A 27,138-nucleotide genomic window follows, 5' to 3' on the forward strand; every position below is an offset into this window, starting at 1 on the left:
TTGCAATCCGGTGTGTCTTAATTTACACTTTTCGCACATCTCAATTCAGATGCCACATTTCAAATGCTCAATAGCTACATGTGGCTGGTGGCTCCCATGGTGGACAGCACAGGGAGTCTAGAGAATTTAAATGACTTGCCCAGCCTCACCCAGGAAGCTAGTGGTGAGGGATCAGTGCTATAGTCCAGAACTTTACTTCCTATCCAGCAACTCCCTCACCAGAGGCTCAGGAGCTTCTCCTTCAGTGCCCAGCTGGTCTATACATGATCAAGGCATCTTGTCAAATTTCACAGCCTCCTCCTTAACTTCAGACAGTATCCACTTCTGCTCTTTTCTTACCATGTGAAATCTCTTAGCAACTTTAATAACCTTCTTGGCATCAGTTCTTTCCTGGAAGGGTAGTGGCTAGAGATGAAAATTTGTCCGTATGAGCAGGCTGACAGATGTTCATAAATACAGCAGGAATTTAAAGGGAAGTAAAGGAACAATAAAGGGCAGAAAAAGTCAGGAAGAAAGCCTAGTCAAAGGCTGTCATTTAATATATACTAAATTAATACTTGTTTTTAATCCTTAGGATTTCCTAAGAACTTTTAGATACATCCAAAGTGCACCCTTAATGGTCGGTTTGTTTTGCAGTTGTGCTTGTGAAAGTGGTATTATCTCAATGGGCCTTTTCATTGTAACTATTAGAAACAAATTTTTGGTGGCTCTGGCTTTTGTGTAGTTGGCTTTGGTTACCAGGAGATAGAGAAATAATTGACAATGAAAGCTCAGAAGTGGTGTCAGACGTTCCAAATTGCTTGTGCTGCAAACCAGCTGCAGTGCCTGGTCAACAGAAGGGCTCTTAGTTGGGATTTCAGCCATCATCAGCACTGCAGGGCTGGTCCTGTCTCTGAATAGAGTTGATACAGTCAGCTTCACATTGTGTGTAAGGTTAGTGATCTGCAGGAAGCGCTTATGCGTGGATTACTTAGATCATAAGATTTCATGGACCATGAAGGTCCATGAAGTCTCTGATATTATGGGCTAAAGTTTGTGCTTCTGTACTGCTGTGCAAAAGAGTCCAGGGTTTTCCTTAGATTCTCAAAAAGTGGGAGGGACAAAACGATGAAGAACCACCGTGTTAGAACAGTATGACTAAACGGTACCTTTAAAAAAAAATCACCATTTTAATAGACGGGAAGTAGTCTGTTACAGCCATAAAATGCTTGCAGTTTTCAGGGCTCTCTCTCATATTTACTTTCAAATGAACTGAATTGGTTAGATACTTGGCTCTAAGCAAGGTTGTCGGCCAGTTTTCCCATGTCCGTTAAAAACAGAACAAGGCAGTTTTATTATATTAAGTTTGGGAATCACATCGAAAAACAGTCCTGCCTTTTCTCGTGACAGGCACTGTGCCAGCCCCAGCAAACCTACAGATTACTGAAGTAACACCAGAGAGCTTCAGAGGCACTTGGGATCACGGAGCTTCGGATGTGTCTCTCTACAGAATCACCTGGGCACCTTCCGGAAGCACAGATAAGATGGAGGTAGTGTTAACTCTCTTTTGCTCTCTCTCTTTTTTGAGATCACATTTCATTATAGGGACTCTTGTTTGAAATGTGTATTACCTCTGTTGACTGAAAAGCATCCTTCCCTACTAGTGGCTTTTGAGCTCATGGCGTGCCTCAAAGCAGGAGGAATATCTGGCTAAATGATGTCAACCAACTGCCATGGAGTGCATGATGTAGCCGGTGACTTAACCTTGTGTGGGTTTGTTGTTTCTTCCTCTTTCCCTAAGACCATCCTAAATGGAGATGAGAATACTTTGGTGTTTGAAAACCTGAACCCGAACACTCTCTATGAAGTTTCTATTACTGCCATTTATCCCGATGAGTCAGAAAGCGATGACCTGACTGGCAGCGAGCGCACAAGTAGGTGTTCAGCCTTCAGTAGGACATTGTTATCTTAAAATGAACAGAATAGAGCTATGCCTATATTCGTAATATTTCCCCATATTCTGTTTTTTGTAGTGCGTTTGATACCCTTAACAACACAAGGTAAGAATTTGCTGATTGTACGGATGACCAAATAATGAATGAATGAATGAAAAATAACACAAAATCCATTGCAAACAGGCCTTCTGCTTTTAAATCGTAAGGTGTTGATTGGGGCCTCTTTTAAACAGGTCTTTCTCAAAAATCTTTGCTCTTTGCTACTATTTGTTGAGGAGTCATTTGAGAGTCAATGACCATCATTTACCGTCAGGTCAAATTTAGTTCTAAACCTAGGGGCAAGAGGGGAATAAAGACACAGACCTACTAGAGAATGGACTTGAGGATATGGGGAGGGGGAAGGGTAAGCTGGGATGAAGTGAGAGAGTGGCATGGACATATATACACTACCAAACGTAAAACAGATAGCTAGTGGGAAGCAGCTGCATGGCACAGGGAGATCAGCTTGGTGCTTTGTGACCACCTAGAGGGGTGGGATAAGGAGGGTGGGAGGGAGATGCAAGAGGGAGGAGACATGGGGATATATGTATATTATAGCTGATTCACTTTGTTATAAAGCAGAAACTAACACACCACTGTAAAGCAATTATACTCCAATAGAGATGTTAAAAAAAATTTTAGTTCTAAGCCTAGAAGTATACAGCTCTCTTGATTTCCTGGGGAACAGTGCATATTTGTGGGAGGGGCATTCTCCAGTGTGTTTACTCTGTTTCTCAACAATCCTTTTTCAGCTCCAAAAAGTGGCCCACGGAACCTTCAGGTGTACAATGCAACTTCTAACAGCTTGACTGTTAAGTGGGATCCTGCTAGCGGTCGTGTGCAGAAATACAGAATCACCTATCAGCCTTCCGCAGGGGAAGGCAATGAACAAACGGTAATTCATTTTGAAAAAACGTGACTTGGATAAGTTCTACCCTCTCCGTCTCAAAGCCCTCTCACTCCCAGTGTTTAGTTAGTCACACTTACTGTTTTGAGAGTTGCAAGATTTACTGTATTGCATGGAATTTTTTGGCTTCACCCCTGATGGAGCCTCACAGCATCAGGCATGTGCTTCCATGCATTCATGTTTTCCTTAAAAACTATTAGGCACGGGTCATCCATGAAAATAACTAGATTTCTGACTCTATTTGTATTTTCATTTCTTACATCTCTAACTTGATCAAGTGTTGAGAGTTTGCTAAACTTCCATTATTCTAATTTTTCTGTTTTTTGCATGTCATAAGGTATCTTCTAGATCTGATGTTTCTACATCTGGGTATCTGTTCAACCTAACCTATACTCTTTATCACTTTTACATTTATCCAAATGGAGGTTCCTGAGAAGGACTGTAGGACTACTGTAAACTCGGCTTTCATCTTCTTTTTCTTCCCAGCCTTCCCCTATTTAACAAGAACCCTTGTCCATTTACCTTGCTTACTTTAGTTGTCTGTCTTTGAACCTTCTTCAGCTTTGTTGTATGAGATGTGTGATCAGAGCTGCACACATTACCCTGAGTCAGGAAGCAGCATGATTTTTACACAGATAGGGCGATGCTTTCTGATTTATTTCAAATACCTCTTTTGGTGAGGTCTAGCATTCTGTTGACTGTTGGGGGCTGTGATTTTTCCTCATGTTGCCTTAGAGAGAGTGAGTTATTAACTTTTAATTGTCTGACTCTCTGAGCTCCAGCAAATGGGTCATACCTCTTCCCAGTTTAGAGGTGTTAGCAGAGGTAGATGCTGGCAGTGGTTAAAGGTCTCTGAACCTGCGCGGGAAGTGGGTTTAGCTGAACTAATGCTCTTGTGAGCTGCTGTGTTGAGGTTTCCATAGATCTAGACTTAGGTAGTGTGATACATTTGGATTAAGAATTTCTTATAGTTTATCAATAGTGAACTAAGTACCAAGTGTCATCAACTGGCTTTTATATAAAATAAGACACATTGGATGGACTGATAAAAACGGAACTCTCGTCTGTGCCAGGCCAGATTTAGGCAAAGCTTGTCCTTAGCATTTCTGTTCTTGGTGATACTGACCATCCAGCTGCTGCCCTGGGTCTCTCTTTCCTGTCTCTCAGCTGTTTGTTATAATTAGAAGGCGTCTCATAAACTTATCCTCTGTACAGTATTAGCTGATAAGCCCTTAAGGTCTGTTATTCTTAAGGATATTTGCATTTTAATGCTGGTCTACGAAATAGTCAAAGCAATGAATCACTGATGCTGGCATATTTTGGAGAGCTGGATGGGAGAAGCAGGCACACACCATTCTGCTTCCTCCTGAGGCTAGTTCTACTAAGTGGATGCTTTCAGATTTGTTAAGTATCAAATACATTGATACTTTGTTCTCATAACCTCAAATACTAAATTTGTTTGAATTAGCCACTGTGGTTCAATTTGCCCCTATTGAGGGGGCTTCACTGAGGTTTTCTCTGAAATGCAGACTGCTTGAGTGGATGCGTGCTAAGTGGGAAACATCTGGACCCACCATCCACATGTGGACTCGTGGGCAGCATGCCATTTTCATGCGCTTTTAATTAGTGTGGCATAAACATCTGAATTTGGTAGACCGTTAACAAATCATACAAATTTCCTTTCAGCAAGATAACTAGATGGCCTTAAGCAATGAATAAAACCCTTCAAACTCTGTAATCAGAGGATATTGAAAAAGCTTCATACCACAAGGCTGGAATCCTGAGTGTGGCCTGGCAGAGTGTCCTGTCACGTAGTTTACACAGCTCATGCTGTTAGGGGGGCAGTTTTTGAGGGGGAGAAAACCAAACGCTTTAGATCTTTTGCTGAATCATTTAAATATGTTTCTAAAGCAAATAAAAAACATCTGTAAAAAGGTAAGAATAATACTTAATGGTGCAGAGCCTCTACTATTGTGCAATTCTTTGCTATCTCAAAGTTCCTTTGCAGCTCACTTATGATAAATGCCTTTTTGGGGAGGAGATCTGTGAAATGTGTTTTGGAGGAAATTTCACAGTGCTGGCGGCTAGCAAGTTGAAATATCTTTGTAAGGTCACCAGTTTAAGGCTTAAAATCCTTTTTATGATTGAAAGTGCATATTTTACATTTAAAATTATACCCTAAGATACATTTTCAGGTTTCACTCCGGGACCTGTTTCCAGATCTTGGCAAAGGTCTCAAACAGCTCCCCTGTAGAAAGAGCTTTTTCTAACAGATTAGTGAGATGGAGCGAGCAAGGCTTACACTTATCCCTGTTTTACTCAAGACCATGGTAGGAGGACGGCAAAACAGTGTGCTCCTACAGAAGCTGAAGCCCGACACTCCTTACACAATCACTGTGTCCTCCCTGTATCCAGATGGTGAAGGCGGTCGCATGACAGGAAGGGGCAAGACCAGTAAGTGAACCCAGTCTCCCACGGCTTTTTTTTGTTTTTTGTTTTTTTCCTGTACGCGGGCCTCTCACTGTCGCGGCCCCTCCCATCGCGGAGCACAGGCTCCGGACGCGCAGGCCCAGCGGCCATGGCTCACGGGACCAGCCGCTCCGCGGCATGTGGGATCCTCCCCGACTGGGGCACGAACCCGTGTCCCCTGCATCGGCAGGCGGACTCCCAACCACTGCGCCACCAGGGAAGCCCTCCCACGGCTTTTTAAATAACGTTCACGGGGATGGAATCACATCTTTCTCTGGAAACCCTGGGGTGACGCAGCCTTTTGCTAATCTTTTAAAATGCATGTTAATAATGATCTTAATTGTTTTTTAATATCCTTACTTGGAGTCATCTGTCTCTGTTCAAGGAGGACGTTTATTACTTTCTAGGATAAAACAAACAAAAACCGCTCAGGGGCCAAAATCTCTCTGGAGAGATGAGACATGTGTCAGATGATCGCAGACATTCTTTCCCTTATTCAGGACTGCAGCAAATATTTGTGGGGTGGGGAGACATCAGTGAACCTGTGTTTTGTGAGCGCTGGGTTGTTAGGACCACACTGTGATGTGCTTTCCGTGCATTTCAGAACCTTTGAATACCGTGAGGAACCTCAGAGTGTACGACCCTTCCACCAGCACTTTGAACGTTCGCTGGGACCACGCAGAGGGCAGTCCTCGCCAGTACAAGCTCTTCTACGCACCCACAGCAGGCGGTCCGGAGGAACTGGTACTTATTTCCTGTAGGGAAAAAAAGCACGTTTGTTTTAGCTGTAGCCGAACGATTGCAAAGTGGAGCTAAAGAGTTAACCAATTTACCTTAGTGCTGAAGAAGTTCATATTCATTCGGTAGGACTTGACAGAGGGTGGTAGGTTGGTGTCTTGTGCCTGGGTGATCAGGGAGTTTTTGCGGGGCGTTGGGGCTAGGGGAAATAATCATTTCAGGGAGTTCTGAGAGGGAGCCTGGGGTGAGTGCAGAGAAGTCTTCAGAAACTCTTATAACAGTCCGTCTGGGGGCGCATCATTACATCCCAATATTATAGAACTTGCTTCTTGGTTTGGTCTTGAGTTAATATTTTGAGTATTATATTATTCGAAGTATTATTTCTTTTACAAGTTTTTCAAATCAGATACTTTACATTTTATTAAAATCTTTAGGTTCCAATCCCTGGGAATACCAATTATGCCATTCTTAGGAATCTGCAGCCAGATACCGCATACACTGTTACAGTAGTTCCCGTGTATTCTGAAGGTGATGGAGGACGCACATCAGATACTGGAAGGACATGTAAGTAAGAAGGCAGAAAAATATTGCTTTTTCATGATACGTTTTGCTTTTCCGTGTAAAGGCCATATAGGCCCATTGAAGACAATTTGGAAAATTCATGATAGAGCAAAAACATAAAAATTACCCATAGTTTACCATCCAAATGCCACCAACTGTTAATATTTTAGTGTATGAAATAAAAGGTTATAATGGCATTCTTCTTCCGAAATGATAATTTCAGGATTTATAAGTGTGTGTGTAATCACCAGTATTCCGTTTCACTCACAAAAGTTCATGAGCTTTGCTTTGTGCCTTATAAATTTGTGTGAAGCAGTGTTTTGTAATTGGCTTTCGTAGTGTCAATTGTTGAAATCTGTTCGTCACATTACTTGATCGCACATTTCTCTGGTTTGCTGATGAAGTGCTTTCTGGCCCTGAAAATCTGTGTGCTTTCATTTGCCATTAACATCTTGAGAAACCAGCGTATAGTGGTTTTACAATTCTTTCTAGTACTGCTTAAAGGCTTTGGGGCATACCTATAAATATTTCTTTGGCTTTAAAAATACACTTGCTGATGGCTAAAAGAGAGCAAATACAGATGACTTCTTTTGGCAAAAGATTAGCGGTCTGGAAAGATGATGTTATTGGCTAAACTAGAGTTTGGGGTTAATACATGGATTTAATTTGCATGTTTTCTAAGTCCCTATTGGGGCAGTTAACTGAGAACTGAGTGTATCTTTTCTCCCTCCTTTTGCCTTTTCTTTTAATCACAGAAGACATTCGGTATCTATTTGTTGAATGAGAAGGAATGAATGGGTGAATGTAGCTGATGGAATTAGATGGCTTCATCGGTGTTGTCAGTTTTCACCTAGAAGGCAGAGCTATGAAATCCTCTTCTCTATCTCTCCATTACCTGTGTTGGAAAACTGAAGCTTCTTGTCCCTTGCCCCTTGTTTTTTTATGGCCAACCCAGTGCTATTATCGTACTTTCACTAGCTTGTTTTTATTGGCAACAACTTTGCTTCCATATAGACCAAGGACATAGTTGGCTAATTTTGACTACATTTGGATTTGCAGAATTTTCATCTGCTTTTGTGTGTAGATAATTAGAAGTTTAAGGAGGACAGTATTTTATCCTGTTAACAGAGTAGAAGTTTTGGAGAAGTGATAGCAAAAGCTTGACATATATAAACAGATGTAAGAAATATGTGTTGGCTTTTCTTTCCTCAGTGGTGAGAGGGCTGGCAAGAAACGTCCAAGTGTACAATCCAACGCCAAACAGCCTGGACGTTCGCTGGGGCTCGGCGCCGGGGCCGGTGCAGCAGTACCGCATCGTGTATTCGCCCCTGGCTGGCCAGAGACCCTCGGAATCTGTAAGTCATGCTGTCGTCCTAGAGCTCGACAGAAGAATGCTGTCGATTTTACTGTGCCTCCTGCTTTAGTTGCTGGCCCGGAACAATAAGTCAGTTGGTGTGGTATCTACCGGGTCTCCTGGAAACTTCCTTTCCTGATGAGCTAAGGCTCAAGTTTGTGTCCTGTTTGGTTGCCTGTGAGGATGCAAGCCACGGGCCTGCCCATGTGTAATGCTTAAATGATTGCTTTTGATGAACTAAAGTAAGTGTATTAACTAGAGGGTCAGTTAGCAAAAATGAATTTTGGAAAAATGCAAATTAGCTATATAAGTTGAAAGCCCCAGCAGTGAATGCAACTCATTGCTAGACCTTGTCAGTCTGGGCTTTTGTTGTAACATACACGTCTTTGTTATGAAAATACCTTAAAGTTTGCCTTCATCGGCTCTTAACAAGTTGCCCAATCTATCTTCAATCCACAGTACTATGCAGTTTTCTAAGTAGATTAATAATTTTGAGATCAGAAATTTCTAATTGGACAAGGGATAGAACACCTATGGGGAAGTACATTTATAGACTAATTTAATTTACAAGTCTTTACCAAAATAAACAATGACAATGAACAAAGGTAAACAAGTGAGGAGCGATGATGTGTTCTGTAAGAATATTGATTTGTATGTCCCTGTGTATGGTACGACACATTCAGACAGTACTGCCCTTATCCATTGCATGGAGTAGCTCTCTATTTTACCAGTGTATGTGTGTGTGTGTGTGTGTGTGTGTGTGTGTGTGTGTGTGTGGTCCCTTTTCTTATGTGTATCTAACATTCGGGATGCTTTTGGGTAGCTATCATGAGCCCTGGATGTTGTATGTGAGAACCTTTATCGTGAACACAAATGGGAGATAGTTGAAGTTACTAAGCATCAAGTATGAACTAACTTTTTTGGAGAGGAAATTTCTGAGGATAAATTGCCCTTAACAGTGTGGCTTGGACAGACCTTATGAGGTAGCACAGAAGGTGGTTTCTGCTGTGCTGGGCTCAGCCTTTTACAGTAAACATTATGATGCTGACTAATAAAAGACGCGGTAAGCATTTGGGCTGTGGTCAAGCAGAATCTGGTGTGTCCTCCCCTCCAGATCGTGGTGCCGGGAAATACCCGCACGGTGCACTTGGAGCGGCTGATTCCGGACACACCCTATTCCGTGAACATCGTTGCCCTCTACTCGGATGCAGAGGGGACTCCCAGCCCCGCCCAGGGCCGCACGTGTGAGGCGGAAATCCTTTCTCCACCGGGTTCCCTTGTGACTTGGGGCAGGAGGCCTGGGGGGTGGTGGTGGTGAGTGAGGAGTGTGGGGAATCGCCTCTACCTTGTGCAGGTGAGGGGAGCGCTGGGTTGCCCACAGTCACGTTCAGCCTGGAACCCTGGGCCCACGACTGCCCTCCCAGCTGAGTGACGCCGTTTGGCCGTTTTCTCATCTGGTACCCCAGTTAAGGAGGGGTTTCTTCCCTTCTTCTGCCTGCGATGGGTCTTCTCACCAACTGGGCACTTTGGAAGTGTTAGGGCGCGGCCTCTCTGTTTCATTAAACAGGAGGTGCTTATAGCAGTTAAAATAATCCCTTTCTCTCCCAGTTTGTGCTTTCACATTCAAACCTAGCTCTCTGTCACCGGAAGTTCAGCATGTAATCGTAGCTCTGAATGCAGCACTTTCTACTGGTTATGGCTTCACATTAGAGCCGTAGATGTGTATTTCATCATAAGGGAGTGAGCAACCCAGAGAGTCGTGAAGTACCGGGGTACAGTTACTCTGCCCTGGGTCCCGTTCTTTCATGCCCCTCCCTCCACCCCTGTGTCCACTATGGTCACAGACAGGAAACTAACTCTGTTGTATTTATTTATTTAGTACCACGAAGTGGACCAAGAAATCTGAGAGTCTTTGGGGAGACAACCAACAGCCTCTCGGTAGCCTGGGACCACGCTGATGGGCCGGTTCAGCAATACAGGATCATTTATTCTCCCACCGTTGGTGACCCAATTGATGAATATGTGAGTTGGTTACTCATTCATTTGAGCATTTTGAAATCTCTTACCCGGTTGGAGGGTGAAAGGAAGCTTCCTTCTTTAGGAAGTGCTGTGATTACAGTTGAGTCTTTCTCTGATGTGATATTGGGGCCACCTGCACGATCAGTATCTTTGGGCTCATTTCTCTTCTAAACACAGGTTGAAAAATTATCTTATCTCATAAAAATGTGTATTTCTAACTATCTAATTATACCATAGGAACTGAGTCGGTGAAACTTGATACCTATTATTCTGAGCTACCTAACTTCATGTTCGAGTTATGTGACTCTAAATCTTAACTTTTTTTTTTTTTTTTTTTTTTTTTTTTTGAGGTACGCGGGCCTCTCACTGTCGTGGCCTCTCCCGTTGCGGAGCACAGGCTCCGGACGTGCAGGCCCAGCGGCCATGGCTCACGGGCCCAGCCGCTCCGCGGCATGTGGGATCTTCCCAGACCGGGGCACAAACCCGTGTCCCCTGCATCGGCAGGCGGACTCTCAACCACTGTGCCACCAGGGAAGCCCCAAGCTCCTATTTTTATTAATCAGAAACCCATGTAACTGCCATTTAAGAGTTTCTGATCAAGATGGGATAAGCGGTATTACCACACTTAGTTTGCCAAAGCAGAGAAGCTCCTGCTTTAGTGTTTATTCAGCCTTGCCATGGACAAATACACAATTTCCCATCACTTTCTGGAAACGTTAAAGATGTAATTTCCCTCCCAATTCACCATTTGGAATTAGGGGACTCCACGCTGGAATTCATGGTTTAAGTGATCCCTGCTTTTTGTAGAAGCAAAGCATAGAGTTGGAAAAAAGACTGAGAGGTCTGTCTGGTTCATTTGCTCTTCGTGGGGGCAGCTGAATGTATTTTCCATTTCTTCTTTTTCCCCTAATTAATATTAGCAAAACTGATACTTTTTTTTAATATAAATTTATTTATTTTACGTTTGGCTGCGCTGGGTCTTCGTTGCTGCACGCGGGCTTTCTTTAGTTGCGGCGAGCTGGGACTACTCTTCGTTGCGGTGCGCGGGCTTCTCATTGTGGTGATTTCTCGTTGTGGAGCGCAGGCTCAGTAGTTGTGGCTCGCAGGCTGAGTAGTTGTGGCTCACGGGCTTAGTTGCTCTGCGGCGTGTGGGATCTTCCCGGACCAGGGTTCGAACCTGTGTCCCCTGCATTGGCAGGCGGATTCTTAACCACTGCACCACCAGGGAAGCCAAAACTGATGCTCTCGAGGACAGAAACTGAGTCCGCTTTTGCTCCCCAGTGGGCTCCCAGTGGCTGGTACCACACCTGGCCCACGGTGGGCACAGGGTGCCCATTTGTGGAAGGAGTCCCACGAAACTGACACACATGGAGGAGTGGGGAAGGAAGGGAGCGCAGTGGTGCTCAGTCACGTGTGTGGAGGTGCTGTACGAGATACTGCCTTTCATCCTCACGGCTTCCATCCTTCCTTCTGAGATGCTGAGCCACAAGACTGGGAGGTGGCTGATGCGGGATTTGAGCTGAGACCTGCCCGACTCTAAAACCATTTCCCTTGCTGCACAGTGGTAGACAGTTTGCCTCGCCCTGAGCATTGTGCAAGAAAAAGAAACGATGAAGAAAACACTCCTGTTTATGGGAATACATACAAAAGTATTGATCTGGAAGTCCTCTAGCTGATGATAACTCATAATTTAACTTCCCCTGCAGACCACTGTCCCAGGCAGAAGAAACAACGTAATGCTACAGCCCCTGCAATCTGATACCCCATATAAAATTACTGTTATTGCTGTTTATGAAGATGGAGATGGTACCCATTTGACAGGAAATGGAAGAACTGGTAAATGTCTTAAACCTTTTATAATCTTTAAATTTGGTCATATTTGAGTATACACATCTCAGACACTCCATTAATACTGCATTAACATTTGTATTAGGTATTGAATGTTGTCAGAATGATATGACAACGGAATGTGTTATTAACTTTTTAAAGGTCCACTGAAAGAAGGAAAATGAGACACAAATCTGCATATTTTGCTTTGCTTGAGATAGTTTTATTCTTTGGAAAACAACTGCTTAGTCACTGAATAATGTTTTAGTTTGTGTGGTATCAGTTAAGGCTGTAGCTGTTAACTCAGTCAATTAAGTGTTCAGCAAAAAAGACCCCATCACCATAGAATCTTAAGTCATGAAAAAGAAGCAGGATGATTGGGAATCATCTTCTGTCTTTACAAATTTAGCTTTTTTTAAAAATTATTTTTTCTATTGTACTAATGGATTACCAGGGTTCAGGCCCCTTTTCTAGCCTGCGTGGGTAGCAGTTTCTTATGGTTTAGATCAAAAGTTCTCTAATTTGGTTGCTGGAATCATCTGAGGACCTTTAAAAAGGCTTATGCCTGTACGCCACCCCGAGAGATACTGACGTTAATGGTCTAGACATGGTCCAGACCTGCTGAAGTTCTAGTGCGCAGCCAAAGTTGAGAGTCCCTGGCTGAGCGTGAAGGTGGGTTGGGCCATGGGTCCGCTGGGTTCCGTTACTGGGAGACATGGGTAAGACACTTTTCCACTTCGTTCAGCAAAAATCCACTTAAGTAAGATGATTTCAGTCTCCTTGCTACACTTAGTTGCCCAAACTCTTTTTCTACTTAAATGATCTTGACAACATTACAGGATTTGGGAGAGGTAACATTTGAAAACTCCTGAGAGAAAAGCAGGACCAGAGTGTTTCAGCTCAGTCTTTGGAGGCTGAGGAATTTGTATATTTATTGACACCTGTTGTCTACAGGACTGAGTCAACACAGACTCCATCTAGCGACTCAAGATGATTTTAATTTAACAGCTTCCCATTTTCACTCTTCCCTTAGGTTTCAGAATATATTTTGGTATTTTTCTGGAGGAAATGCTGTATTTCAGAATTCTGTGCTTAATCAAGAACATACAAAAATCTCTACTAGATCTCTAGTTTTCTAGGAAGGGCCAAAGCCGCTTCTGGCTTCTCTTGTAAAAAAGTTTTTGAAGTTAAGTCCTTATTTGTGTAATGCTGTGAATAAAAACTCAGTGGCTGACTAACAGGCTACCGCACAGCATTGATCTAATAGGGGATAGAGTCGGGTAGTACTCTGGAGGTGTGAGGATTTACTCTAGGTTATGTTGGTAGAGGTTATAGTGGTGCTGGGGAAGAACCTCGTTTTGGTCACTAGCTAGCTGTGTGGTCTTGGGCAAATCATATCTTATTTTTGTGATAAGATGGTTGGATTAAATAGTCTATAAATCATTTTTTTGGCTCTAACAATCTGTGATCTATAACATTCAAAAAAATGGTATGAGATCTCTTTTACTTTTTATAATTCTGAATCCAATTCTAGAAATCACCGGTTCCTGAGTCCATTTGATTTGCTGTTTGAATTTGGAAAACTACTAAGCTTTCTGTTGAACATTTCAAGACCTTTTAATTGTTTTCTGGAGCGGGACAATATGGGATATTATTAATTTGCTCTCATGAGGCTGCACTGTCAATATTCATGGTCAATACTCATAAAGTTCTGTGCTCTCTCCTCGTTTGTCAATAAAAGGTCAGTAACGTGTGCCAATATTTGTTTTCAGTGGGATTACTTCCTCCTCAGAACATACACATCTCAGATGAATGGTATACGAGATTCAGAGTGTCCTGGGATCCTTCACCATCTCCCGTTCTTGGATATAAAATTGTGTATAAGCCAGTGGGTAAGGAAGCACCTTTATCATCTTAGAAATGCATTGGAGGGTTATTTGTGCATGAGGGTGTTCTTTGTTGCATCCCCCACGATTAGATTCTCCTGATAGCTCAGTTATCACATCAAGTCCTCTCCTACCAGAGGTAACGTTTCTGGAAATAGTATTTAAGCCAATGGTCTAAAGTATCATTGTAACTATGGGTTTAGATGCAACTCCCATTAATCTGCATGGCAAAAACGTCTGATCTGGTTCATAAAATTGCACAAATTGAAGCTGTGATCAGACAACCTATATGTTATTATGATTGTGAAAGAATGAGTACTTAATTAGTATAAACTTGTGTATTTTTCCCAATAGGTCAAGGTATTATTCCATTTGGGGCATGTGCATTTTAGTTTATTCACGACAGGCTTTCTTTTGGCTTCCCACGGACACTTTCACCTAAATGGACATCCCCTCTATTAAATTATTCGCCATCTGTGTTTCCATCTTCTGTCTATATGTTTAGCAAAATGGAAGCAAAATACTTTTATAGTAAATTTGCTGGGGTATCTTCCATGCACCCAGGAAGGATGTGAACTAGAAAAAAATAAAGGAGAGAAGGCAAGTGTAAGGATATGTGAGCCTGTGTAAGAAATGGAGAGGGAACTTCAAGGTGGAGGACTTTCAGTAACCACACTGCATGGAACGGGGTGGGAGATAGACGTTCTTAAATCATCTCTACAACAGAAAAATGTTCATTGAGCACCCAGTATGTACAAAGCACTATGCTGCAAACTGCAGCTTAAAGAAGAGGCTTGAGAGTCTAGAGTAGTTGACGGTGTGATGATTTATTCGTTAAAGGAACAGTAATTACAAACCTGCTTCATTCATTAGTACACATGCTACCTACTGTGCTATGCTTTGAGAATAACAAGGAAAAGGATTCGGTCTCCGCTTCCAGTTTCGTATTCACCATGTAATGCAGCGGGTGTTACGGGGAGCACGTGCATGAGGGCTATGGAATTAATGGTGTTCATACTATCATTTGAGTATAAGTTATTTGATTTTAAGAAAAATTTGAGACTAGGACTGACATATGTCTATGTATTTTTGTGATTGTTATTAAAGGTTCCAATGAGCCCATGGAGGTCTTTGTTGGAGAAATGACATCGTACACGTTGCACAACCTCAGCCCCAGCACCACCTACGACGTGAACGTTTACGCGCAGTATGATTCTGGTCTCAGTGTCCCTCTGACGGACCAAGGCACTACCTGTGAGTCACGTAGCTTTTTGTGGTTGTAAGAAAAAGTGTAGTGTAAATGACCAGGTCCTTCTGTTTTAATTTTCTTTCTTTCTTTTTCTTACGCATGTTTCCTCGGCCTTGAGTAGGTAACTCTTTTGTGTCCAGCTAAACAAATACTTACGTCATATAATCAAGGGTACAAAATGTATAATGATGAGATATGTTTGTTTCATAGAAAATACATTTTGAATTTTAAAAGATAAAAATTATAAAAATTATGGTTTTATCTATGTGGGATGGTATGTGGTTTTTTCCTGACATTGGATGTTAAACATATATTCCCTAAATGTATTGATCTAATTGAAAGTTTTCCCATAAATGCCATGATGACTGATTCAGCTTGCAGGTAGATTTTGTTATCATCAGTGCTTTAATGGCTATTTGAGGACTTAGCAGATAGCCTTTCAGAAAATTTTTTTTTATTATTTTTCATGAGGTGTCGTTGACATTCATGGCGTGGAGAGGGGCTATAGGCAGACCTCGTTTCATTGCACTTGGCGGATGCTGTGTTTTTTTAATAAATTGAAGGTTTGCGGCAACCCGGCACGGAGCAAGGCCATTTTTCCATCAGTATTTGCTCACTTCATGTCTCTGTGTCACATTTGGTAGTTCTTGCAATATTTCAAACTTTTTCATTGTTATTATGTTCGTTATGGTGATCGGAGATCAGTAATCTTTGATGTTACTATTGCAAAAAGATTGCAATTCGTTGGAGGCTCAAATGATGGTTAACAGTTTTTAGCAATAAAGTGTTTTTAATGAGGGTATGAACATTATTTTTTTAGACATAACACTATTGCACACTTAATAAACTACGGTATAGTGTAAACATAACTTTTATGCACTGGGAAATCAAAATATTTGTGTCACTCGCTTTATTGTACCAATATTTGTTTTATTCTGGTGGTCTGAAACTGAACCTGCAGTATCTCAGAGGTACGTCTGAATGTGGATTTTCCTTCCCTTGAAAATCAGTCATAGAAAGGGAGGTCGGTTTTGACAATACCATGTTTTCGTGTTTGTTTCACGTCTGTTTCTTATGAAGAAACAATGTGAGACTTTATTTTTTTCAGCCACAGTGGAAGTTTTAAAATTGTGCTGTGATTAAAAGTATGCTTTTTTTTTGCCTTTATTTATGAAGTAAATCTATTTATTTCTGTCCTTCTTTTGTAGTATATTTGAATGTGACAGATCTGAAAACTCACCAGGTCGGGTGGGATACATTCTGTGTTAGATGGTCAGCTCACCGGGCAGCCACTTCCTACAGGCTAAAACTAAGCCCTGCAGATGGTACGTGTGCAAAAAAATGACCTGGAGCACATAGTAGCTACATTTAAAACTTCAGTAAAGGTGTCATTCTATTTATAAAATGATGTATCAGAATGTCTTTAAAGATAATTGCTGGTGACACTGGCATTTTTCCTCTGCTGTCCTAATCAGGAACAAGAGGACAGGAAATTACAGTGCGTGGATCAGAAACCAGTCACTGTTTCACCGGCCTGTCACCAGACACTGATTATGGCGTCACTGTCTTTGTGCAGACACCAAATCTTGAGGGACCAGGTGTCTCTGTCAAAGAACATACTAGTAAGTGTTTGAGTAATCCGGGGAGTCTCTGTAAGGCTTCAGAGTAGGATGCTCTGGGTGTGGGAGACATAAGTGACTCCTGTGTGACACTTCTCCTTACGAGCGGCAATAGTGACATGATGGCAGGTCCTTGAGGTGGCGTCTGCAGCTGGTTCAGCACCTTTATCTGCAGCAGATCCGTGCTGCCCTGTTAGAGCTGGCGTAATTGTAAGGAATGACCTAAAGGAGGGAGAGCTGGCTCTAGCTGACAGTGAAAGGTGCACATGGATCCGTGTTGGTGATCTCTGCTCATCTGACTGTATCTGAAGGTCTTACGCTCTCCCTTTGCATCTGGGCTTTGCTTCGTGCTGCTGTAGTCAATGTTGAGTGACTACCAATGGTACCAATTTTGGATAAGATAGGATTCCCAGTATGTCAGTGCCCATGACACTTGATTCGTTATCGAGGACTGAAATGGCTCTAAAAATTTACTTTCTGAGATATGAAATGTGCACATGTTGCGTTTTTCTAATTATTCTTTTTAATTCTAGCTGTAAAACCCACAGAAGCTCCTACAGAGCCGCCTACACCTCCTCCCCCTCCCACGATTCCACCAGCCCGGGAAGGTAAGTACAGCCATTAGGCAATGCATTCAGCTGATCGGGATTGATAGCCTTCTTACTTACGCAGTTGATATAGAACATTTCTGACCTATTATTCCTGCTAAAGAGTTTTTCAATTAAAGGCAAAGATTACCAGGCATTTGCTCTTCTGCTCCAGGCCCATTTTAGTGTGAATAAAACCAGTCATAGGGCTTCCCTGGTGGCGCAGTGGTTGAGAGTCTGCCTGCCGATGCAGGGGACACGGGTTCGAGCCCTGGTCTGGGAAGATCCCACATGCCGTGGAGCAACTAGGTCCATGAGCCACAACTACTGAGCCTGCGCTCTAGAGCCTGTGAACCACAACTACTGAGCCTGCGTGTCCAGAGCCTGTGCTCCGCAACAAGAGAGGCCGCGACAGTGAGAGGCCCACGCACCGCGATGAAGAGTGACCCCCGCTCGCCACAACTAGAGAAAGCCCTCGCACAGAAACGAAGACCCAACACAGCCAAAAATAAATTAATAAACAAACCGATGAACCGACATTAAAAAAAAAAAAACAAAAAAACCCAGTGATAAACCACTCTGCCTCTTCAGCTGGAACTCCGTTTCCTCGATTTTGCAGATGAAGGTCTAGGGATGCCTTAAATAATCCATTGTCACACGGAGGGCATTTCTGTCTTGTGGCTGCTGGCATCAACAGGCACTGGGGACCTTTTGGGCTAAATTTGCAGCATAACCCCTGGGCCTTTGGCTTTGGAATTCCTGGCTTCTGACCTAAGAAGGGCCCTGGATTACACAAAGCTAAAATATTTCCATTCACCAAGGTTGGAGACATATTTGTCCCTTGTAGTAAACTGGTAAAAAGACATAGACTGAGCTATAAAGATTGGTATCTCAGTAATTTGGGGCAATGCTCAGTGCTTCATCAAATTAAGTTTTAGCTAATTAACTACCGGTTTATTCTTTTCCCACATTCTGTTTCCAACATTTAATTGAAAGTATTTTTCTTTTCTCTTAGAAGGCTCTAGAACGTTATGGTTATTAAGCCTATTAAAGAAGTAAAATTAAAAGTGTATTATTATGGGATAAAATAGTAGTGTGTTTCTTTAGACTGTTGAAAGGAATTCAGTAAATATTTTTGGCTTAAAGACATGTTAAGCAAGACGAAAAGACAACCCTCAGAACGGGAGAAAATATTTGCAAACGAAGCAACTGACAAAGGATTAATCTCCAAAATATACAAGCAGCTCATGCAGCTCAATATCAAAAAAAACAAACAGCCCAATCCAAAAATGGGCAGAAGACCTAAATAGACATTTCTCCAAAGAAGACATGCAGATGGCCAAGAGGCACATGAAAAGATGCTCAACATCACTAATTATTAGAAAAATGCTAATCAAAACTACAGTGAGGTATCACCTCACACTGGTCAGAATGGCCATCATCCAAAAATCTACAAACAGTAAATGCTGGAGAGGGTGTGGAGAAAAGGGAACCCTCTTGCACTGTCGGTGGGAATGTAAATTGATACAGCCACTATGGAGAACAGTATGGAGGTTCCTTAAAAAACTAAAAATAGAACTACCATATGACCCAGCAATGCCACTCCTGGGCATATACCCTGAGAAAACCATAATTCAAAAAGAGTCATGTACCACAATGTTCATTGCAGCTATTTACAATACTGTTTACAATAGCCAGGACGTGGAAGTAACCTAAATGTCCATCAACAGAGGAATGGATAAAGAAGATGTGGTACGTATATACAATGGAATGTTACTCAGCCACAAAAAGGAAATTGTGCCATTTGCAGAGGCGTGGATGGACCTAGAGACTGTCATACAGAGTGAAGTAAGTCAGAAAGAGAAAAACAAATATCATATATTAACGCATCTATGTGGAATCTAGAAAAATAGTACAGATGAACCTATTTACAAAGCAGAAATTGAGACACAGACATAGAGAACAAACGTGTGGACACCAAGGTGGGGAAAGGGGGTGGGATAAATTGGGAGATTGGGATTTAACATATATACACTACTATGTATACAATAGATAACTAATTGAGAACCTACTGTATAGCACAGGGGAAAAAAAAAAGAAGGTACAATCTGTTTGTAGGGCATATATTAAGTTTACCTTAAAAATGCATTCCACTATACAGTAGGTGCAGAAAAATACTGTTTGATTCCCCTTAAATGAAGTACCTAGAACAGTCAGATTCGTAGAGTCAGAAAGTACTTTGGTAGATGCCGGGGCAGGAGGGCAATGGGGGGTGGGGAGGGGGAATGGGGAGTTAGTGTTCAGTGGGGACAGAGTTTCAGTTGAGGAAGGTAAAAAATTAGGGAGCTGGATGATGGTAAGAGTTTCACAGTAATGTGAAGGTATTTAGTGCCACTGAACTGTATAGTTAAATGTGGTTAAAATAGTTTGTTTTATATTATGTGGCTTTTACCACGATAAAAAAACATCTTAAAAAATGGATCATAAACCCACATATAATAATGAATCTATAAACCTTTGTGACCTGAAATTAGGCCAAGATTTCTTCCATATCACACCAAAAATGTGAGCAAAGAAATAACTGATAAATTGTACTTCATCAAAATTAAGAACTTCTCTTTGAACAACATTGTTAAGAGAATGAGAAGACAAGTCGCAGATTAGGAGAAAATATTTACAAATCACATAATCTGCTAAAATACTTATATCCATATTACATAAATAATTCTCAAATCACAGTAATAAAAATACAAACAACCCAATTTTAATAAGTGAGGAAAAAATCTGAAAAGACATTTTACCAAAGAAGATGTGTGAATACTCAGTATCAGTCATTAGAGACATGCAAGCCAAAACCACAATGAGACACCACTACACCTATTAGGATGTCTAAGATTAAAATGACCACGTGTTGGCAAAGACGTAGAGTACCTAGAACCGTCATACGCCGCTGGTGGGAATGTAAAATGTATAACTACACTGGAAACAGCTTGACAGTTTCTTAAAGTTGAACATAAACCTACGGTACCACTCAGTCATTTCATTACAAGGTGCTAAACCAAGAGAAATGAAAGCATATGTTCCCACAAAGACTTCTACATGAATATTCATAGCAGTTTTATTTGTAAGAAAAAAAAAACCAGGTAATTGGAAAAAAACAGGAAATGACCCAAATGTTCATGAAAAAGTGAAATAATAAGCAATAATGGAATAAATGGAATTCTTCTCAGCAAGAGAAAGGAACAAGCTATTGTTAAACACAACAGCATAGATGAATCTGCAAATGATGGTGCTGGGTGCAAGATGCCTGAGGAAAAAAAAAAAGATACTGTCTGATTCCATTTATATAAAATTCTGGAAAACTCAAATTAATCTATCGTGTCAAAAGGAGATCAGTGATTTTCTGGGGATGGGAAGGGGTGTGGAGAGGACTGACAGGGAGAGACTATTATAAAAGGACACCAGTGAACTTTTGGGGGGCATGGATATGTTTGTTACCTTTTTGGTGGTAATGACTTACTTCTCTGGTGTATTCGTATTCCACAACATATAAGATTGTGAATTTTGAAAAAAAAAAAGACATGTTAAGGTTTTTTTCTTCATAGGCTTTATTTTTTAGAGCAGTTTCAGGTTCACAGCAAATTTGAGCTGAAAGTACACAGAAGTCCCGACATGCCCTGCCCCCTCACCTGCACAGCCTCCCTCCACTCTCAACATCCCCCCTGCCAACCCGGAGTGGGACGTTTGATACATCCTGTGAACCTATATTGCCACATCTTTATCACCAAAGTCCATATTTACATTAGGGTTTATTCTTGGTGTTATACATTCTACACGGTAAGCTTTTATCACTAAAATGTTAAATTTTTATTTTCAGAATTTTTAGCTTTCAAGTCTGAAGATTCTAATTAAAGGTGTTTCTTTATTTTATTCCATCCCTTCCCTCCCTCCATATGATTCTAGTGGCCTAATTTAAAATGAAAAGACACCTTATCTACACCAAGTCTTTGATAATTATATACAAAAATCTCCAAACCCACTGAGGGCTCTTCTTAAGTTCTGAGCATGGTTGTTTTTTCACTTGATTTCCTCCTTAGTTATTGTTTGAAGCTCCTTGAAGAATCCCATGAGGAGGGAGCGTATGTTTGCAGAATGACCAGATGGAGTAATTCCAGAGCAGAAATTGAGGGCCAGTTAGACTAGCGCTTTTCAGACTTCACTGGGCCCATGAATCATCTGGCACCTTGCTACTGTTGATTCGGTTGCAGGACATTTGGGGTGGGCCCCAGGACTCTGCATTTCTATCAGGCTCCCAGGCGATGCCGTTGCTGCTGAACCACGCTTGGAGGAGTAGCAGGGTGTTAGATTACGTGTCTCAGTTGTGTAACTTCACTTAAATGAAAGAATTCATGAGATTTGGGGCTTCCTCTGTGTTTTTCCCCCAGTGTGCAAAGGGGCCAAGGCAGATATTGTATTCTTGACTGATGCCTCCTGGAGTATCGGGGATGATAATTTTAACAAAGTTGTAAAATTCATCTTCAATACTGTGGGAGCCTTTGATGAAATCAGTCCTGCTGGAATTCAGGTGGGTGTCGTTTCAAAGGTTATTCATCTGTAATGTCTTGCTCTTTCCTTTAAACTTTTAAGTAGAAAGACTTTTCAGTATAAACTCCATTTTGACTTTGTTATTTTCTCTTTCCTTTACACATAGACTTTTGGGAAGGACTTGGGTGCATATGATAAATAAAGAGAAAAATAAATATTCCTCTAGGTATTCTCTTGGCGAGATGATATTCCTGTTGCAGAATTTAGGGGAGTCTAACTCTAACTTCCTGCTTAAATCTTTTGACAATGATACAGTTTCCTGAAAGGTCATTTTATGTTCTGGAAGTTAAATGCATTGTGATTGTTGTACCCGTTAAGTCAGGAGATTCAGTGATGGATAGTGACTGGAGGGGCTGTGTGGAACCCTACTGCCCCCTCTATCATGACACTGCAGATATTACCTGAACCAGAAGAAGAAAGGCCATTGTTAACTCAAAGGGAAATTAATTTGTTTTCCTACAATGATAACTACCAATTATCTTGCTTTGGAATCACTCCAAATTTATTGCTTTCACTAGAGTGGGAACTTAGAAAAATTAATCCTTCCATGACACACCTCAAAGAATAATTCCTCGCTTAGCTCTGACCCACCAGTAAAGCTGAGAATCTCCTCCACTCCCAACATACCCCTGGACTCAGGGCCGGTGGCTCTGTTACTTACTACCTGGATTCTGCAACCTCGAAGACCCACTTCAATTCCACCCTTTCTGGAGAGGCTTCCTTGATAGTTTTAGGCATTTCAGACTCCTGAAGGGTTTTGTTTATGTTGCCGTTACGGCACGTATCTCTTTATATTGTCACTATTTGTGTGATTCTCTTCTGTCTAAATCATTGACTCCTTAAGGCAAGAGACTGTATTGTGTTATTATTTTTCTGAATCCTCTTTCCCTTCCCATTTCTCTTGGTGAAGTTTCTTCTTTATTTAGGCAGGTACATCTTAGAGATGTTATGAAAATAAGAGATTTTTGACATAAATCACAAATAATTTCATAAACAAATCATGTCTTCTTTTATGCAATAATGCTTTGTGGAATATGTTGAATTTCAAATCCCCAAATAATTCTGTAGATGTTATTCCAACCCAAGAAGAGTAAAATGTCAGGCTAGTTACAGTCTTAAAGTGTGAGCAAGTAAGCCTTTTTTGAAATCCTTTTAGAAATTAAGATTTCTGATAAAAAATAAGAAAAAAAGCTACCATATTTTATTAACTTCTATGTGCCAGCTACTTTGTATACATGATTCTCATTCCTTAAACTGGCCATAGAAGTAAGTATAATTATCTCCATTTTACTGATAAAAAACAAAGGCCCAGAGATGTTGGGAGCCTACCCAATGTCACAAAGCTATTAACTGGCAGCGCTAGGATTTGAGCCCATTGAATCCTGACTATAAAGCTTTTATTCTTTCCACTAAATCACACTGTCACTGAATTGGTGACGAGTGCTGATTATTATCACTTATGTGCCATTTTTATATTACAATGAAGAATAGATGTGGTCAGTGAGAAGGGTCAGTTGTCTGAGAAGCAATTGCTTAGCCAGTATTTGAGCTCAAGATGGTATGTTCTCATTTCTGATCTTGGAATCTCATTGCTCTCCAGCTTTACCCATCCCTTCTTACATCCTAGAGAATAAATACAGTGCATGTACATTATTCATATCAATTACTGACACTTTCATTGAAGATCAGAAATCAGAGAATTTAGTGAGACAACAGTAGTCAGTGTTATAATATTAGCTATAAAGAGCATACCATATTCTGTCAGGTCTAATAGACTTCTTTTTCCCATTATGCAGCTAGAAGAATCACTTGACAATTGAAACATTAAAAGAGGCGACTTACCCTCACCACCAAACCGCCTTTCCTTTCAGGTCTCATTTGTGCAGTACAGCGACGAGGTCAAGTCTGAGTTTAAGCTGAACACGTACAACGACAAGGCCCTGGCCCTCGGGGCCCTCCAGAATATCCGGTACAGAGGAGGAAACACAAGAACAGGTACAGTTCATCCGCGTGTACATAGACCTTTACTCTCCAAAGCCTTTGGAGTGATAGGCGGAGTGTAACTCTAACATTCAATTGCTTCTCGGTTGGGCGTGGCTAAGGGCACTTGGAGAGCTTCCACTGAGATGACACTAAAATGTTCCATGCCACATTCTATAGGCAAAGCTCTCACGTTTATCAAGGAGAAGGTCTTGACCTGGGAGAGTGGTATGAGGAAGAATGTCCCCAAGGTGCTGGTCGTGGTCACAGACGGTCGGTCACAGGACGAGGTCAAGAAGGCAGCTTTGGTCATCCAACAGTCAGGTAAACACAAGCATACATTTAAAAAAAAATTTTATTAGAGTCTAGTTGATTTACAATGTTGCGTTAGTTTCAGGTGTACAGCAAAGTGATTCAGTTGTACATATACATATATCCACTCTTTTTCAGATTCTTTTCCCATATAGGCCATTACTGAGTATTGAGTAGAGTTCCCTGTGCTATACAGCAGGTTCTTATTAGTTATCTGTTTTATATATAGTAATGTGTATGTGTCAATCCCAATCTCCCAGTTTGTCCCCCACCTCCTTACCCCCGGGTGACCGTAAGTTTGTTTTCCACATCACACGAGCTTAAGTCTGATGCCTCGTGATGGCACTCATTATTTTCACAGTTTCAAACGTCCAGGAATGATTGCAAAAGACCAAAATTACTGATTTTACTTTAGTTTCTGTTTTAGTCTGTATTCCATACCCTTCTAATGTTAGTTTACATTTCATCATGGAATGGTTTGATAATTGCTCAGAAATGACATGGTGTATTCTTTGTATAAGACGTGCCTCAGGGTCAGTCCCCCATAGTGGCTGGAAGCCTACACAACAGCAGTAATGGGATGATCCTCGAGCAGGCTTCCTGCCATAGCATAAATGAGTCTTGATGCTGGTTCAGTCCTATGCAAGGAGAGGCATCGGTTTAGCACGTCCTGGCAGATGCAGATCCCAAACAGATTGCTGGAAGGTTCACTGCAAAGGAGCAGAGAGACCTCAGGGAGATATTGCTGGTGTAGATCTTGTCAATCAAACATGCTGAAAGCCTCCTTGTTACACTGCCCTTTGGATTAGGTATTCAGGATGATTAGAGATGAAACTAAGTCTTTATAGTTGCATGAACACCCCCAATCCTTCAGGCAGCGTCCAAGGTGGACATATTTTAGAGAGAATTCTATGCTATGCATGATTTATTGTGGTGTAAATCGTAAAGTCCTTCGTTACATGGAATTTGTCATCTGCACATACATGGGTCTTTGGCTAAAAGTGAGTCATGACTAGTGCTAAGTCATACTGTGTCTTCTTACAACAGAGATTGTTCTATGCACTGATCTTTTTATAAGTTGTTGCTGTTACGTTATGCACTTTGAGCAGATTCCTGTATATTTTAGGCTCCTTTGTGATTTAACTTTGGGGTTATGAATGCTTGCTTCTCAAGTTACCTTATTTATATCTAATTATGTAACTAATTCTACTGTTGAATTAAGCTTTTGGAGTGAAAACTTTGTTTATTTGTATTAGCCTAAATAAGTGAAAGTTTATTGCCAGGGGGACTTGTAGATTCCATTTTGAAAGTGGTCACAGTGCTGACTTTGAGCCTGAGTTTATTGAGTAAATCAGTTTCAGGAATTCAGAGTTTAAAATGAGCCCATTGTTGGTTTCTGAGGCACATGAGCTTGAAATGTTAATGTTGCCTAAGACAGCTGCAGAATGAATGGGTATATTAGGACTGTGGATGTGTGGAAGGAAATGAGTACCACATTAAGTCATTCTGCTATTAAAATGTTCATCTTTTAATTGTTAAGACTTTATTTTAGGAAATCCAATTAATTGAATTTTATAAACCAGAAAGTAGGAAGACCTGGAAAAAGTACATGTTCATTAAAGAGAGTTTATGTCAATTAAAAGAACTTGTTGCATTAGCTGAGAAAATATGGCATCATTTCTGATAAGATTTTGTTTTGAATTGTTTAAACCATAAAGGATGGAAAAAAGGATGTGTAATTCTCTCTATAAACACTGCTCTGCAGGGTTCAGTGTCTTTGTAGTTGGCGTGGCTGACGTCGACTACAACGAACTTGCCAACATAGCCAGCAAACCTAGCGAGCGGCACGTGTTCATTGTGGACGACTTTGAATCTTTTGAGAAGATAGAGGACAACCTCATCACATTCGTCTGTGAAACTGCCACTTCAAGTAAGTCATGACCCACATGGGTCCATAGTCTCAGTTGTTTTGCAAAAGTAACTACTGAGCAGACCAGGGGTCCCCAACCCCTGGGCCGCGGACTGGGACTGGTCCACAGCCTGTTAGGAACTGGACCGCACAGCAGGAGGTGAGCAGCGGGTGAGTGAGCGAAACTTCGTCTGTATTTACAGCCGCTCCCCATTGCTTGCATCACCACCTGAACCGCCACCGCCCGCCGTCCGTGGAAAAATTGTCTTTCACGAAACCAATCCCCGGTACCGAAAAGGTTGGGGACCGCTGGGGTAGACCGTTCCCTATCCTATACGAACGAGATCAAGTCTGTGCATAAACAGATCCTGGGAAACCACTTGAGAACCTGATGAATCACTGTTCCTATTGAGATCATGCTAACTGTGTGCTTGTCAGAGGTCCATTTTTAGCCTTGAAGACGTAATGTTCCTTGTATGGAAATAAAGTGTTTGAATATATCCTTTTCCCACCGTCCCAATGCCTGTGACATTTGAGAAAATTAATCTTCAACTTAGAAATGCATTTATAGAAGCATTCCGTGGGATGAAGGTTTTTCCCTGTTAGCAATCAATTGGTATTTGTTCCGTCAACATCCGTATTTCAGGAGAGCCACGAGAAAACTGACTTGTGTGAGTGTGCACTGTAGAAATTCACTTGGTTCCCACTTGTTTACTTGGGTGTAGACTTTTCATATTATACCGAGACCTCAAGCTCAACTCTTAAAATACAGTGAAGGACAAAAGATTGATTACCGAAGTTGGTTTGTTCCTCTTCTCCATCCATGAACTCTGAGTCTTGGGGTCTTAGATTATGGAGACAGTTGCGTGGCTGGTCTAGACCCCTGATCCCAGGCAGGGCTGTGCTTTTTAAGTGTTATGTTTTCCCCTATGAAACATTATATTGAGATCTCAGAACTCGGGTTGGAGGCGGCAGTAGTAAACAAACGTCGGTGGTTTACCGTAAAACTTCGCCGAAGCTCAGAATGGAATCACACTAGTGCAAGTGAGCAGGGAGCAGCAGCTGCCCCCTCCATTCCACGAGGTCCCGGATGCAGCCCTGTGCTGCCCCAGCTCCAGGGCCCAGGGTGAGACCCGCTGTACA

At 41.6% G+C, this 27,138-nt stretch overlaps 1 protein-coding gene across 6 annotated transcripts in view; it reads left to right on the forward strand.

Moving 5' to 3' along the window:
• COL12A1 (collagen type XII alpha 1 chain) overlaps positions 1 to 27,138 on the forward strand; it is a 114,533-nt gene that overhangs the window by 54,800 nt on the left and 32,595 nt on the right. For 5 of the 6 annotated variants that reach the window (XM_067702755.1, XM_067702759.1, XM_067702760.1 and 2 more), the window contains 20 exons: positions 1,390 to 1,529; positions 1,781 to 1,913; positions 2,013 to 2,039; positions 2,726 to 2,868; positions 5,205 to 5,334; positions 5,954 to 6,093; positions 6,522 to 6,651; positions 7,861 to 8,003; positions 9,117 to 9,246; positions 9,882 to 10,024; positions 11,728 to 11,857; positions 13,621 to 13,740; positions 14,842 to 14,988; positions 16,192 to 16,308; positions 16,459 to 16,605; positions 17,136 to 17,210; positions 21,635 to 21,774; positions 23,666 to 23,789; positions 23,955 to 24,098; positions 25,852 to 26,016. In XM_067702755.1, coding sequence (XP_067558856.1) covers positions 1,390 to 1,529; positions 1,781 to 1,913; positions 2,013 to 2,039; positions 2,726 to 2,868; positions 5,205 to 5,334; positions 5,954 to 6,093; positions 6,522 to 6,651; positions 7,861 to 8,003; positions 9,117 to 9,246; positions 9,882 to 10,024; positions 11,728 to 11,857; positions 13,621 to 13,740; positions 14,842 to 14,988; positions 16,192 to 16,308; positions 16,459 to 16,605; positions 17,136 to 17,210; positions 21,635 to 21,774; positions 23,666 to 23,789; positions 23,955 to 24,098; positions 25,852 to 26,016 — 2,568 coding nt within the window. The remainder of the gene's footprint in view (positions 1 to 1,389; positions 1,530 to 1,780; positions 1,914 to 2,012; positions 2,040 to 2,725; positions 2,869 to 5,204; positions 5,335 to 5,953; positions 6,094 to 6,521; positions 6,652 to 7,860; positions 8,004 to 9,116; positions 9,247 to 9,881; positions 10,025 to 11,727; positions 11,858 to 13,620; positions 13,741 to 14,841; positions 14,989 to 16,191; positions 16,309 to 16,458; positions 16,606 to 17,135; positions 17,211 to 21,634; positions 21,775 to 23,665; positions 23,790 to 23,954; positions 24,099 to 25,851; positions 26,017 to 27,138) is intronic. The other variant, XM_067702758.1, reaches the window with a different exon arrangement.

This window comes from Pseudorca crassidens, chromosome 13 (genome assembly GCF_039906515.1).
Source record: "Pseudorca crassidens isolate mPseCra1 chromosome 13, mPseCra1.hap1, whole genome shotgun sequence".
Lineage (NCBI taxonomy): Eukaryota > Metazoa > Chordata > Mammalia > Artiodactyla > Delphinidae > Pseudorca > Pseudorca crassidens.